This window comes from Euwallacea fornicatus, chromosome 33 (genome assembly GCF_040115645.1).
Source record: "Euwallacea fornicatus isolate EFF26 chromosome 33, ASM4011564v1, whole genome shotgun sequence".
In the NCBI taxonomy this organism is placed as follows: Eukaryota; Metazoa; Arthropoda; class Insecta; order Coleoptera; family Curculionidae; genus Euwallacea; species Euwallacea fornicatus.
The window spans coordinates 2,024,460-2,041,335 of record NC_089573.1 but is presented as its reverse complement, the minus strand read 5'-3'; the positions used below and the strand labels follow the sequence as shown (position 1 = coordinate 2,041,335).

The 16,876-nt window shown below is 37.6% G+C and overlaps 1 protein-coding gene across 1 annotated transcript in view; it reads left to right on the top strand.

Annotated features, from left to right (window-relative positions):
• The window catches only part of Apoltp (Apolipoprotein lipid transfer particle), a 143,952-nt gene that overhangs the window by 85,970 nt on the left and 41,106 nt on the right, over positions 1-16,876 (top strand). The window contains exons 23-25 of the mRNA XM_066299449.1: positions 4,674-4,949; positions 9,352-9,504; positions 9,568-9,771. Of these exons, the coding sequence (XP_066155546.1) occupies positions 4,674-4,949; positions 9,352-9,504; positions 9,568-9,771 (633 nt within the window). The remainder of the gene's footprint in view (positions 1-4,673; positions 4,950-9,351; positions 9,505-9,567; positions 9,772-16,876) is intronic.

Genomic DNA, 16,876 nt, shown 5'->3' with positions numbered 1-16,876 from the left:
TTTCCCCACATCATTGGATCATTGCGCATTCCATCAGCTGCTTGGAAAATTCCATTTCTTAGGCGGTCTTCAATTTGAATAGGAACAGCAGATACACGAAATTTTAGCGTACCCCAAATGGAAATGTCGCAGGGAGTTAGATCTGGAGATCTAGGCGGCCATTGAAGAGGGGCATCATTTCCTCCATTAATTTTTTTTCGTCTAACGGGGGCTCCAAATCAAAATTCAATAAGACATAAAGAAGTTGCGTAACTGACAGGGAATTTCATAAAAAAAACAACCGCCTGCGTGAAGGAATAAAAAATTCTGGTGTATTTGACATTCGACCTTGTAGCGATTGACCACTGCCCCTGGTGGTTTTACCATAATAAGTCCCGTCGAATGTGCCCCGAGAAGCAGAAAGAGTATACACCAAATTTCGTAGCAATCCATCTAGCCGTTTTCGACTTATCCGCAAAACTTAAGAAAAATGTGGGACTTTACGAGCTTGTATCTCCAATAGGAGACAATTTTTTTATACAAGTATATTACCATGAATCGATATATTTTTGACCAAGGAATATGTGGTTAAGCGTTGACCCCCTCATTCTGGGACAGCCTGTATATACAGACGGGAGAGACTAATGCTGGGTTAGTAGGTGTTGATTAAAACTGGCAAATTTCTAATAATGAACGCTCTAGGTTACTCCTTAAATATTCTTTCTTAAATTTTGTGCAAAAATCTCATACTATTCTTTGTGTAATGCTTTAAATTTTTTTTTATAAAAAAAAACGAATTTTTTATTAAATTGATCAGGATTAAATAAAAGATAGTCGCAAAGAACGGTTCAAATTCGATACGTTAAAGGTGGTGGAAACAGAAATAAAAAATCGAGGCACATAGATTCGTAACTCTTTCCGGTCGTCGTGGAAAAGTTTTAACAAGTACCTTGGATTATTATAATTGTGTGAATTGTACTCTCATTAAGATGAATTTTAGAAAGGAAACGGAAAACGAATAATCCAAGATTAAAAGGCTCTTTTGCTTGTAATGCAGGGCCGGAATAGTTTTATTTTCAGGTGCAAAGATTATGTTTTTGAAATTCAGAAAAAATCCATTCTGAAATGAGTTTGTCGGTGGAAGTCCTCCGGTGACGTATATTAAAAGGAAATTTAATTCTGAACTGTAATTTTCATAATTGTTGAAAAAATGCCTATGGAAATTTGAATTTTTCTCGTTGTAGCGAATTATGAAAAACTAATGACATTAGAAAAAGCTAAATTGTATTTTCGTATCCTAGTAAAATATTCTTTGTGTTTATTCAGTGTTGGCATTTGAAAAAAAATCTAAATTGAAAATTAATTTTTTTTTTTGAAAATACCACCACTGATGATGGTAGCAAATAATCTTGGGTCGAAACTGCAAATCTTTTAGCTCTAAGGTAAATCGGTTCCATTGTCGAGCCCTCTAAAAAGAGAACATTTTAATTTTTCAAGGTAATTTGTTGAAGATGAATAATTCTAGAAATAATCTTAATGTGACAAAAATTGTTCTCGTAATAAGCTGTATTCATAATTTTTTTTTAGATTACGAGTAGTGCTTTAAACATCCTATAATGGCATTTGATTTGAAAAAAGCTGACAATACTACAATAAACGACTTTTTCTGAGGTTGTCTTGATCCTGCTTCTTAATAAGATTCTTGAGTCAAACTGTAATCATTTGTGGTTTTTAATTGCCCCATTAAAAAAATTACTTTAACTATGAAATTAATTTACAGATCAAATGGTTTTCTATTAAAAAAAATTTTTTTCTGTTAAATTCAGCAATAATTTCTTAACATTTTTTTTTAATTTTCTCAATTTCGAAGCTTTTTAGCAACAATTTATGTCACTTCAAAAAGTGTATGCTCCTATTTTTTGCCATTAATATCAAGATTAAACATATTTTCCGTAAGAACTTAAAACATAAATTTTCTTACCATTTAATCTTAGAAATTGGTGTAAGATTGATATTTGAAAGTCAAAAGTTCCCCTGAAAATATCTAAATTTATTGTTGACTGTAAGTGTATATTTTAGCCTGATTTGCCTGTTGTTTGCAAAATGTATACACTTTAGTATTATTGGGTCTATAGTTGACGTGAATTAGCTTATAATATATTAAATTAATTACATTATTGTCTACTAATGAGGAAACAGGCTCATTATAACTAATAGGTGTACAACTGTTATAAATATTCGCATTAAATTTACCTGGTTCCTTTTCACATATTTCTGAATGGGGTTGGTTTTCTACATATCCATAACAAAGCTAATATTTAGCCTGCTAGAATGACTTCAGCAATGTGTCGTAGTTGATGCACAGCATAAGTTCCATAATATTTTATATATACAGGGTGGGGCATAAAGAGCGCCTCGGGGTATTACGTCCTTATTAATAATTTGATCGAAAATTGTTTTTAGAGGTGTATGTAGGCCCTTACAAGGTACTTTTTAAAAATATTTTCATTTATACAGGGTGTGTATAAAAAAAGATACATCTCAAACATATGTTTTTTTTAATGGGACACCCTATATTTTATTACATATTTGGAATTATAAGAAGAAAATAGTACAAGCTTGTATAACATACATTGGGCCTAAAACAATCGCTTCTCGAGAAATTTTAGAAAATATAAAAATGCAAGAGTTGAAAAAAATTTTTTTTACTAGGTGAAATGAGTTACTTGGCTATTATTTTTTACTATTATTTCTTAAGTACAAACTAATCTTCAAACTAAAATGAATTATTTACTAAATTGATATACAGGATAAGAAAAAAGATTGGTCAAATTTTACTCCCTCATAATTTAGCATAACTTTCTTATTTCAAATGGAATATATACATTTTTAGGTATTACTTAGAATCACTAATTAATTTCCTTTCAATTGATACTATAGTGTTCCATACCTATTTTTTACCGTTTTCCCATAATGAAATTTTATTTAATTTTCAATAATAACATTAAATATATTTATATATTATATGTATTTCTTCCAATAATTCTACAAGTCTACTTTCAATAAAGTCTTTGAACACTTGTCCAGTTAAATTGTCTTCAAAAAAGTAAGGTCCTATGACGGAAGTATTTAAAATTCCACCCCACACATTAAGGGACCATCTATGCTGTCGATCGACTGTGTGGAAAACTAATGGCTTTTTATCAGCATAATAATGGAAATTATGCCTATTTACTAAGTCATTGTTATGAAAAGTCGACTCATCCGAAAATAGAAGGCAAACCAAAAAACTGTCATTTTGTGCACACTTTTCCAAAACAAAATGAAAAAAGTCAATTCGTGCTTGATAATCAGCTTCATATAATTCTTGATGTAACTGCATATGATAAGGATGAAATTTGAAACTTTTTGCAATCCTTCCGACTGTCCTTCTACTTAAACCCAGCTGTATTATTTAATGTTGTTATTGAAAATTAAATAAAATTTCATATTATAGGAGAACGGTAAAAGATAGGTATAGAACACTATAGTATCAATTAAAAGGGAATTAATTAGTGATTCTAAGTAATACATAAAAATGTATAAATTCTATTTGAAATAAGAAAGTTATGCTAAATTATGAGGGAGTAAAATTTGACCAATCTTTTTGCTTACCCTGTATATCAGTTTAGTAAAAAAATAATAGCCAAGTAACTCATTTTACCTAGCGAAAAAAAAATTTCCCAACTCTTTCATTTTTATATTTTCTAAAATTTCTCGAGAAGCAATTGTTTTAGATTCAATGTGTTTTATAAAAACTTGCACTATTTTCGTCCTATGATTCCAAATATGTAATAAAATATAGGGTGTCCCATAAAAAAAAACATATGTTTGAGACGTATATTTTTTTATATACACCCTGTATAATTGAAAATATTTTTAAAAAGTACCTTGTAAGGTCCTACATACACTTCTAAAAACAATTGTCGATCAAATTATTAATAAAGACGTAATACCCCGAGGCGCTCTTGGTGCCTCACCCTGTATAAATATATATGTAAAATGCAAACATTTGGAAAACTAAGAAATAAATATGACATAGAAAACGAAAAAAACAATGTGAGCGTATATGACAAAAAAATATTTGTTCGTATTTGTGGAGTTGGAAAAAATAACTCATCTGAACGAAAAACATCTCAATCGAAATCGACCGAGAGAAAAAAAATCTAAAGGAAATTTATATAATAATACGTTATGTACAACGTATGTACAATGTACATTCATGGGAGCCGAGTGTACCGTAACATAAACTTGAATATGTACTTTCATCCATCTTTTAATAATACATGTAAAGTATGTTTCCCTGCAGTAATCCTTTCCTCTTATTCACATTCACGTTTTCCCCGTGCATTTCAAGTTTCAGCTCTATGATACTTAGCGTTCATTATAAATCTTGCTTAACACATTCCGCATTTAGAAAAGTAGCTCCGAATATAAAACTCGCCAAAGTAGAGAAATAAAATGAATCATTATAAATAACTCCTTTAGATATGTTTTCCGCTTATCCCCTTATCTCGGTTTTCTTTCGAGTTTTCCTGCCCTAATGGCCGACATTAAAATTAATTGTCGTAGGTATGAGAATCACTTCATTCCATAATAAATTGGCGAAGTTTCTATGTTTTAGGTCGTTTCGATATAAAACTATTTATTTGTAGCTGGGGGTTAAGTTAATAGGAAAGCCGAAACCGAAGCCGTTAAAGGAATTGGGAATTAGTGTCAGCGACGTGTATTATTCGAAATCCGTCCTACGCAACAACAGCCGAGATGACGATTTCCTAAGTTTCAAAGGATTAATAGAAGTGGACGCAATTATATTTCCGACAATGAAAGGACAACTGGAAATTGACCAAAAGGGTCCGGCATATGTCCTCCAGTCAAAAATCCATTTACCTCATGGGGAGGCCACGATATTCAACGAATTCGAGTATATTGTAAGTTATTTACCCAATTTTACATTCAGACTTTTCGAACGGAACAAAGAACTATACAGACTCTACACACATACGATAAAATTAATTAAAAGGAACGCTTCGCGATCTCAACAGAGACATGAAGACGTTGATAGACTAACTTTGATAGGGCAGATGGTCGAAAACATGTCAAGAAATTGAACCAAACCAAAAAACGTACACCATTGGCACAACAACGCAGGTGGAACAGAACGTTGCACGCGTAAAGATAAAGCTGACAAATTTATCAGACATTTTCAGAGAGCCCTCAGCGCCCCGACAAATCCTAAATTTGACGAACATTATTGGAATTTTGTCAACGACTGGTACGACAACCACTTTAACAACCCATTAGATTACACGTACAAGCTAATCCAATACGAACAATACAATACGACGAAGCACTAGTTGATACCAAAAACAGCACGGAGAAAAGACAAAACAAAAAGTAGAATTGTGTAGAGCTTAACTCCAGAAACTCACGAGCATATATCATAAAGCAGTGAACAACACGATCCCAAGGACATGGGGAAAATAAATCGTGATACGTGTCCCAAAAAATTGACTGGACAAACACAAAACTGAAGACCATTACGTTACTCTCGATGCAACAAAATAATGACAAATACACGAAAACAACGGACTAGATTACATTAACACTGATTTTAAAGATAAGACATCTAACCAATTATTATACGAACCTATAAACGTGACGAGAATAACTGAAAGACTGCTATAAATTCAGGCAAAATGGAAAGACAATCGCCACAACTGGACCATTTTGGACCCTCTTTCTCTGATAAGACAAACAAGACAATCCCTCTTCCTTTTCGCTTTGACCATTCTATTGGAGAATTGCTACATATATATATATATATATATATACGTATATATACAAAGTGTTCCAGCTTATAGTGGCAGGACTTTAACAGTCGATAGAAGATCTTTTCTTAAGATGAAAACGTTATATAAATATACATTGCAAACGGCTCAGTTTTTGAGATACAGGGTGGCAAACTTAATTTTTTTTTCCGGATAATTCACGCAAATATCAAAATGTAGCCGTGAAATTTGATGTTTTGGGATTTTTCGCAGTGCCGAATTTATATTTGTTAAAATTTTCGTCAAATTTACAGAGGGCGCCATATGCAACGTACTAGTGAACGTTTAAATTATGATAACTTTTTTGTGCCTCTTTGTAGCAACTTTTTTCTTATCAAAATGGATTCCCCGTTTATTTTTTCCTAAAAAGAGTACTCTTGTTATAAATTGCTAAAAGTCACTGTTTTCGAGACATTTTGAATTCGGTCCCTAGCAGTTCGACCTGCTTCCACAGGGGCGTTGTGATTGGAAAGTAAATAGTTTATTTCGCCAATTTTTATATGCTTAATAAACGTTTCTTAATTCATTTAACAACGTTATTAATACTATGACTAATACATTTAACAGTATTTATTTACCATTTAACATTTTAATATTTTGGAACGAAATGAATATCAAAAACTTTTTAATTGTTATTTAATACAAAATAAAGAAGTAATCATATTCTAACTAATTTAGCTCCAATTGAAAGCAAATGTTCAAAGCGAAAACCGATTAATCGAATGCAAACTTGACAACGACGTTCAATGGACCTTCGCATTTCAATTAAATTATTTACTCGTATCTCTTGACAAACGTTTGTTATCCGCAATTGTAGGTCTTCGATATTTGTCACAGGGATAGCATAAATTCTTTCTTTTAAGAAACCCCACACGAAGAAGTCTAAGGGCGTGAGGTCCGGTGAACGTGGAGACCACAAAACCGGACCACCACGTCCTATCCATCTTCCTGGGTAATTCGTATTCAACCAAGCTCTTACATTTCTTCCAAAATGTGCTGAATAACCATCCAATTGTAACCAAGGCCGTTCTCTAAAAATTACTGGAACATCGTCCCACATGTTAACATGCTCAGGTTCCAGAAAATCTAAAACATTTACAGAATTTAACCGATCTGGCAAAAAGTAGGGTCCAAACAAATTATTTTGGAAAATTCCCACCCAAATGTTTATATTAATTTCCCGTTGAAAATTTCTAGGTCTAGTAAAGTCGCTAGTACGTTGCATATGGCGCCCTCTGTAAATTTGACAAAAATTTTAACAAATATAAATTCGGCACTGCGAAAAATCCCAAAATATCAAATTTCATGGCTATATTTTGATATTTGCGTGAATTATCCAAAAAAAAAGTTAAGTTTGCCACCCTGTATCTCAAAAATTGAGCCGTTTTCAATATATATTTATATAACGTTTTCATCTTAAGAAAAGGTCTTCTATCGACTGTTAAAGTCCTGCTACTATAAACTGGAACACCCTATATATATATACAGGGTGTCCCACAAGTGTTTCATTATATTTCAGTGGGTAATAGTACATTGAAAAATAATATGACTCCCTATATAAACCATATTCCAATAATGCTTCATTAAGAAGATACAGGGTGCTAAACTTTACTTAAAAAATCTAACTTTTATTGATATATTCAAAACCGTTTGAGATATGTAAGTGAAATTTGGCATGTTTTGAGAGTTAATGTAGACGCATTTATTTATGCAAAAGGGCTATTTTTCGTTTCACCAGTGACGTGCGTACGGACACCTCTCAGCACATTTTTAAAGAAAAACATGGTGCGCTACTGCTTTTTATCAAAATAAAAATTATTTTTAGAAGTTTAATTTCATTTAGAAGAAAAATGCTCACTTGACTCTTTTTCGTCCGACGTATCGTTTGCCAGTAAAAAATTGAATACCGTCTATATGCACGATATTCTCTAAATGGTTTTAATAACATTAAGTTTGTTTTAAATATTATTTATTTGCTATAACATTATAGAAATTGTTCAAATTGGTGGCCATTTTGTTCACTACATAATTGAGCTCGCCTGTTCATTGATACTCTGATACGTTGAAATATTCCAGGTGTGTTTTAAGTTTAACACCCTGTATCTTCTTAATGAAGCATTATTGGAATATGGTTTATATAGGGAGTCATATTATTTTTCAATGTACTATTACCCACTGAAATATAATGAAACACTTGTGGGACACCCTGTATATATAACACCATAATAAAAGTTTCAAGAGAGACAGGATTTTAAAAATAATTTATTAATTAATAGTTTTCCATAACCAAGTGTTAAGCAACTACCGATTATCCAATTTACAGTAGTTGTCTGACATTGTTATCCTGCTGCTGGGTCCAAATTCTCGGTCGACCTACCCAGGCATTGGCATTTCGTTGGTGCATACAACGTTTTTCATAAGTGTGCATAAATAAAAATCGAGAGGTGTCAAATCGGGCGACCGAGGAGGTCATCAGGACAAACCTATTGATTTAAAAGACGCTGTTGAAATTCTGATAAACTAACTAATTAAAGTGAGAAAGTGTACTATCTGCAGACGCCATATTTGTCGACGCACATATATCTAAAGGAAACCTTTTAAGAACGTTTACATAACCATTTTGCGAAAGAAAATAATTATATCATCATTGTCATCATGGTCGTCATGGATTTGGCAGTACAAAAGGGCCAATAAGTTGTACGTTCACCAGTTCGACCCAAATGTTTATTGAAAATCTATGCTGGAAAGGGTTACGACGGACTGAATGTGGATTATCAGTCGTCCAGGTACGAGCATTAAGGAAATTGTTAATGCCCTGGTTTGTAAACAATTCTTCATCGGTAGTCAATGCAAAGTTGGAAAAGTTTGGAATTTCACGATGTTTTCTTAGCACCCATCTACAAAATTTCTAATAAAGGACATGATTTTAAGGTGGTAAAGCCTGCCTTTTTTGTATATGGAAAATATGTAATTGCTTCTCATGGTATATTTTCTAAAGAACTAGATTAAAGATGTTGATTGGGTAGGATTTGTCAGATAATGGTGGAAGGATCTTCTTCAACAAGAAAGGAACTTCCTCCTTTCGCGCCTTTCGCTCGTTCTTTCGCATCAAAAACCGGTTGATGTCAGCTCGGTCCATGAGCAGGCCCTTGCAGCGTCCGGAGGGCGAGGGCGGTAAGAATAGGCGTTGGTAATATGGAAAAAATACTGTTAAGGCAATTAAATTGCAAAATTGAAACAATGCAGTAACGAACAAAGGACGACATAGCATGAACCATATGAAAAACTACTATGTAGCAGTAATCAGGTATCTGAGAATAGAGTTCAAAAATACTGATAAATCATGTCTCTCTTTATGTAATTTGTATCATGGTGTTTTTGCTTTTGTCGACTTCTTTTATGGTGGTTAATCAGGTCGCAAAAATCGCAATTTCCCTTTTTATCCGTAAATTGTTTGTGCACGTAAGCCTCCTGTAAATTTTCATTGCTTTGAAATTATCAGGATATTCTGTCAATGGGAAATACCTTGAGAATAGCAACGTCTTACTCCAATTTGAAGACCATAAATTCCGACTTTAAGCTGCGATTCCTGCAAGGCCGTCACTGCCTGTTCAACTTGGGCTTAAACTACCAGAACAACACCAGGTCAATAACCGTAAGTTGAATAACGTTTTGTCGAATGTTGCAATAATGAGGTTGCAATAATGGAACATTTCAGACTAGCCTTTTGGCAGAATATAACGTAGAACGGGCAGATGTCGACGACAGAATATACAACGTAACTCTGGAAGTAAATACTCCTTTTAAAGCCTTTCCGAAGTTGAAATTGTTTGGGGCTTTTGAAACCGAGGAGAATTTTTATCGTACCAAGCTATTATTCACAACAAATAGGAGTGATATATCTCTGGACGCCACCACGGAAGTAAGAAATTAAATAAACGCTTTGACTTTTAAATTGAATAGGTTTATTATACAGTATGTTAAGGGAGAATGTCCCGGCAAAAAAAGGTTGCACACAATCGTATCCATTTGTTCCATTTACAAATTTTGTATTTAATTCCCTGAAACTCCAGGCTAGGGCGTTTCATAAATCCTCTAAGATTTTCGGGTTTTATTTTTCCTGGAAATTTATCTGGAAAATCGATGAAAAAACAAATTTATACGGCATGTAAAAGGCCCATTCTTCAAAGTATATTGTAAAAACATTGGGAAAATGCGTTCATATTTTAGAAAATCATCGGGCGTTTCAGGGGCGATCGAGCTGTCTCTTTCAATTTAAATCCGAATATCTGAGTTTTGGAAGCAAACCCGTGACCTGAAATACTTTATTCCACTGTTGTTAGTTATCACTCCCGGCACTTGAGTGGTTATATTATGGCTCCCTAAAGACCCGTCTTTACCGCAGCTCCGGTTCGATTGTCTGCTAGAGATGACACTGTTCACTACAGCGCATCTTGAGTTTGTTCGGTTTCTAACTTTCTTTGCCCTAATTTATTGAGCCAACTTTCCTTCGGATTACCTTAATGTGATTGATAAAAAATCCCAACTTTGTAATTTGTAGCTCTTTTTTTAATGGCTACGGAGGCTTTAAGTCATTAAGAATACGAGACTTTCCGCCTCTAAGAAAGATCATAAAAAGCTTTTCCCTAAAGTTACACTTTAGGAGGACATTTTTAATTAGTTCTCCGGTTAAAGACAGATTTTATTTGTATCTGAATATTTATAATTCGGCAAACAGTTTTAATTTGGATATTCATAATTTGACAAGGAGCTTATACAAATTTTATGAGATTTTGTGTCTTGACAACCCTAATCTGAAAACAACTAAAATTCATAATTTGATTGGATGAAGTTCTGAAACTAGGGCTGCAATTTGAGATATTCCTTTCAGTTTTTGAGACATAGAGTTGTTGGGGTTCCGACACTTCCCCTCCTGAACTTTGTTTTTTGAGAATTTTTGATGATATAAGAATCTCAAAAATTCTGTTGGAAAAACTCCAACATAAAAATCGCTCTCACGTATTGCCCTAACATCTGGGTAATAAATCTGGTAAAGAGAGAAACCAGAAACAAAAGCTTGACATACCACTGGGTGCCAAACCATGGGTACCGCGCTAATCACCTCTCATCTGGTGCACATTCACCCTGATTTATGAAGTGCAAATCGCCCAAACACATTAAGGGCAGCAGTAAATTAGGATGAAATGTGGCAACACACGCGCAAGTGGACATGAACCAGAGGGTGTTAGCGATAAGGTAATGGTGTGAAAGCATCAAGGTGGCGACTTTCTCATGAAATCGTGGGAACCCAAACTCGGGAACCTGCGTCCTCTGCGGGAAGGGGCACGAACTTCTCTTGGAGCAAAAACCAGAACCGTTTTTCATCCCGTCGCGAAAACAACAAACCTCTCTAGCTCTCGTTGCCATAAAACCCCACACACGGGCAATATTGTTAATAAGTTAGTCACAACTCACCCTGTAATTCGTAATTCAACTAGTCTGTCATTAAATTCAAGGTAACTTGTGTAACCGAGTATATCATTTCTCGAATCTTTGGAACCCCATTACTTTATGACGGTAGCCCGTCTGGTCCTTCGAATCAACTAAGAAACCTCACCAGCGTATTTCGATTCCCCTGTGGGTGCCTAGTGAGGCAGTCACTACTGTTAGGCAGGAACTCAGGAAGCCCCTGGCCTAAACATTTGGTCCTTCGAGCCGGATATCTCAGAAATCCAAGGTTCAAACCTCAAGTGCTCAACCGAGCTTGTGCTGTTAACGCATCCAATACCCCTCATTAGTGAAACTCTAAGTATATCCACGCCGTCCAAGTATTTGTGCTAGTGCAGTGCTCTGTGTATTAGTGCGTTCAAGGACAGTGCCCCTCAAGTGAAGCCGTGTACAGCGTAGAAGAAGACGTCGCCATCATCCCAGGGACATCAGTATAAGTAGAACCTGCCTGGTGAGCCCAGTTTATTTAAGAACTCCTTGTGTACTTTATTTATATTTAACAACTATGTCTTACGCAACTCTAATAAGGCAGCGTACAACTGCTAAGTCTTCGATAACCCGAATTCTCAATTGGGTAGAAGAACATAAAAATTCTGAAAGCGATGTTGCTCCCTTCAAAGTCCGTAGGGACAGAATAAAAGACGCGTTTGAGCGATACGTAACAGTTCAGGACGCAATTGAGAATCTTACGGTTGAAGATGATGCTATTGTCGACATGGAAGATAGATTTGAGTGGGAAGACAAATATCTTCACATTCTAGCGCAAATTGAGACGTGCATCGAGCGAACTTCGGAAAGTCAGTCAGCCCGATGTTCACTGTCCAACTCGCGGACGGGAGCGCCAGCTCCGCACAGTACAAACCAGTACACCGGTATTCGATTACCAGAAATCTCTATCCCCATCTTTAAAGGGGACTCTACTGAGTGGACATCCTTCTCAGATTTATTTCAAGCGCTTGTAGTCAACAACACTTCACTCACAAACGTGCAAAAACTCTTTTACTTGAAATCATTCGTAAGGGATGAGCCTCTGAAACTGATTGATTCTCTAGAGGTTACAAATGATAATTTTGAAAACGCTTATGCAATTCTCAAGCAGCGCTATGAAAATCCCACTCAAATAGCTAATTCGTATTTGTATGCTTTGTTTTCTACGCCTATATTAAAAAAATGTACGGCACGAGAGCTTAGGAAGTTGGTAACCCATTTTAAGGGAACATTGGAATCATTCAAGAACTTGAAAATTACGACAGAGCAGCGAGAAAATCTGATTCTCGTTTACCATTTGCAGCAGAAGCTGGATTTCGGTACCCGTCGCGCATTTGAGCAGGAAAGAGATTTGACTAAACTTCCCACAGTCAATGACCTGTTCGAGTTTCTTGAGAGGAGGTGTACAATCCTCCAGAATCTATCAAGTTCCGAACCTCAGCCGGGAACGAAATCCGGCATAACTCTGCACGCAAATGGTATCAAAGAACGAATCGCCAGTTCCTCACCCCTACTGAGATCACCTCCTCCGTGTGCATGCTGCGATGAAGCGGGGCACAGAATTTACTCATGCAAAAGGTTCATAGCTCTGTCGAACGCGGATAGACGCTCTCTCGTAAACTCCAAGAGGTTGTGCAACAACTGTCTCGGCAGCAAACATCTAGTTGCCAACTGCGCGTCCACCAAACGCTGTTCAGAATGTAATCGAAAACACCATTCTCTGATCCACGGTGATCTACTACGGCAAAGAAATACTCAAAGTACCCAGGGCTCGGCACGCACTGGTAGAAGGGAACACAGACCTGAGACAACGCAAGATCTCAGGCATTCCACTCAATCCTCTTTCCACAATGGTGAAAGCGATCGCGGTGCGCCGAATGGTAGCACTAATAACCCCGAGGCAATGATGGAGCAGACAGTCTCAACTCTCTCAAAGGGAAAATCACACAACCCCTTTATTTTGCTTAGCACCGCCATGGTGAACGTATACACTACTCGGGGGGTTCCCATAGTTGCGAGAGCTCTTCTCGATACCGGGTCGCAACACTCTTTTATAACGCAACGACTCGTTGCCGCACTCGGTCTCAAACCCCAAGCCAAAAAGCTCAATATCACGGGCATCTCTCAACATGCTACCATTTCTCACGCCTCGGTACATATCACTATCCACTCGAGGGTCAATCGAGGGTCTCAAGCAAGCGTCACGTGCTCGATTTTGCAGGCAATAACTTCGCCGCTCCCCCAAATCCAAATCGACCCTGAAAAACTCAACATCCCTCGTGACGTCTTCGAACAATTAGCTGACCCAGAGTTCTTCCTCCCCTCTGAAATAGATTTGTTGATAGGAGCGGATGTCTATTTCACTCTTATGTCCCAAGAATTTATAAAACCCCAATCACGAAACAAACCCGCTTTCGTGAACACGCAATTAGGGTGGATAGTTGCAGGTGCCGTTCCTGCTCGCTGTTTGACATCTTCTGTGGATACATACTCACTCAACTCGCACTGCGCCTTCAATGGCCGTGCTGAGACCCAGGTTCAAGAGGAGACTCTCGACTCTCTTTTGACAAGGTTTTGGAACATGGAAGAAATCCCATCCAATCCCCCTCTCTCGGTGGAAAACGCTCTTTCAGAAGAGATTTTCACGTCAACCACAAAGGTGCTGGAAAATGGTTCCTTTCAAATAGACATCCCCCTCAAATCTTCCAAGGAACACCAAAAGTTAGGGGACTCATTCTCCATGGCTCGGAATAGGTTTTTATCTCTCGAAAGGCGATTCCAGTCAAAACCCGAACTCTTCTCAGAATACAAAAAATTCCTCGAGGAATATGTTTCGCTTGGTCACGCCCGATATGTTCCGCTAACAAAGACGAACGAAAGAGGTGACCGCAAATATTTTATCCCTCACTTGTGCGTAACACGTGAAGCTAGTACATCCACCAAGCTTCGGGTGGTATTTGACGCTTCTGCGAAAAGTTCAACTCGTTATTCACTCAATGACATATGTCACAAAGGGTTCCAGGTGCAACCCGATCTCTATGACATTTTATGTCGGTTTCGCTCATTCAACTTCGTGCTGGTCTGCGACATTGAAAAAATGTACAGGCAGATTAGGGTCAATCCCCAGCAATGTTTCTTACAAAATATTTTATGGCGGAGTGACCCCAATGATCCTCTTCAATGCATTGAGCTGTCTACTGTCACCTATGGTACCAACTTTGCTCCATATGTGGCAACTCGAGTGCTGACTCAAATAGGTGAAAATAACAGAAAGGTCTACCCTGCTGCCGCAGACAGCATTCAAAATCAATGCTATGTCGACGACATTCTCAGCGGAGGGGAAAGCGAAACCGAACTCTTCTCTCTTTATGCACAACTAAACTCATGTTTGAACCAATCGGGGTTCCGGCTGCATAAATGGCTATCTAATTCACCGTCAGTCATTAGCAAAATACATCCGTTAAGTTCGTCACGCGAAAACTCCACGATTGACTTAAATCTAGATGAGTCACCCACTAAGGTCCTAGGTCTCAACTGGTTGTCAACTGACGATACATTTTGCTTCACCTCCCCTCAGAAACCGGTTGAGACTATAATTACCAAAAGAAAAATCCTCTCGAGCATTGCGCAATGCTTCGATCCACTCGGCCTCGTCAATCCCGTGATCGTCAAGGGAAAAATCTTAATGCAAATGCTGTGGTCCAAGAAAATGGATTGGGATACAGAAATCTCTGATAAGCATGCTCTAACTCAGTGGGCAGACTTTACCAGATGTTTGTCGCGTGCAAAACAATTAAAAATTCCTCGCTGTATTTTCTTGAGAAAACTTGCTCGCAAAACCGAACTTCATGGGTTTGCTGACGCAAGTTTGGCTGCTTATGGTGCTTGCGTGTATGTCCGTCGGGAATACATTGATAACAGCGTATCCTGCAATCTCGTGTCAGCAAAATCCAAGGTAGCTCCCATGAAGACTGTATCACTTCCCAGATTGGAACTCTGTGCCATGCTCTTATTGGCGAAGCTCGCTCAAAATCTCAAGAAAATATTCGAAGGAAAAATATCATTTGAAACTGTCAATTTGTGGTCAGATTCGGAAATAGCTCTTGGTTGGTGCAGGACTCACGCCAGCAGGTGGACAGTTTTTGTCTCGAACCGGGTGGCCCAGATACAAGACAAATCGAATCATGCAATATGGCGGCACGTGAAGTCAGCTGAAAATCCAGCTGACTTGCTCTCCCGAGGTCTGTTCCCAGAAACCATCATCCAGTCCGATTTCTGGTTCCATGGCCCTAAATTTTTGAACAAAACCGAGTTGTGTCTAGACAGTCTCGATTCATCGCCTTCACTGTCAACTCTTCCCGAAGAAAGGAAAACAGCCTTCTTGATCACCCGCGACCTACATGAACCCTCTCAATTTTGGCACGACATTTTCTTAAAATTCTCTTCATTCTCTCGTTTAAAGCGATCTGTAGCATATGCTCTGCGCTTCATCAGTAATTCACGTCAGGTCAGGTCAAAAAGGTTGGCAGGCGCTCTCTCAGTTGATGAGATCAAAGCTGCTCAAGATCTCATCATCAAAGACGTCCAAAAGAGGAGATTTCGGAAAGAACTTTTCGAAATCTCATCGAAGAAACCGCTGTCAAATAAGAATTTGCTTCCTCTGGCACCTTATATTGATTCGCGCGGGTTTATAAGAGTGGGCGGTAGATTAGCAAATGCCGACATACCATTTGACCAGCAGCATCCCATTCTCCTCCCTTCTCGTGATCCCGTAGTCGCCTTGATGCTCACTCACGAGCATATTCGTCTAGGGCATGCGGGTGCTCAAAGTGTATTGAGCAATGTAAGAACCCGGTTTTGGCCGCTAAATGGGTTGCGCGAAGTAAAACGCATCATTAGGAGGTGCATCGTTTGTCACAGGTTCAATGCTCGAACGTGTGAACAAATCATGGCGAATCTGCCTAAAGAACGCGTTAACATCTCAAGGCCCTTTCAAAATGTAGGTGTAGACTTTGGTGGGCCATTTTTCTTGAAAACCTCAAAATTGCGCAAAGCTCCAACAACAAAGGCATACATCGCAGTCTTCGTATGTATGGCCACTAAAGCAATACACATTGAGCTAGTTTCAAGTCTCTCCACTGAAGACTTCCTCATGACTTTAAAGCGATTTATCTCACGTCGAGGAAACCCCTCGGTCATTTTTAGTGACAATGGCACTAACTTTGCAGGATCTCGTAACGAGTTGAAAGAGTTGTACCAAGCGTTCACAAAAAACAAACTCCAAGATGTTATTCAAACCGCTGTATCTCAACACGAGATTCAATGGAAGTTCATCCCTCCGCGGTCTCCTCATTGGGGAGGGTTGTGGGAATCGGCCATCAAAAGCGCCAAGTATCATTTAAAGCGAATCGCTGGCAGGGCACAATTCACTTTCGAAGAATTTTCCACAGTGCTGTGTCAAATAGAAGCGATTTTAAACTCCAGGCCACTTTGTGCTCTCTCAAACAACCCTTCCGACCTTGCAGCTCTAA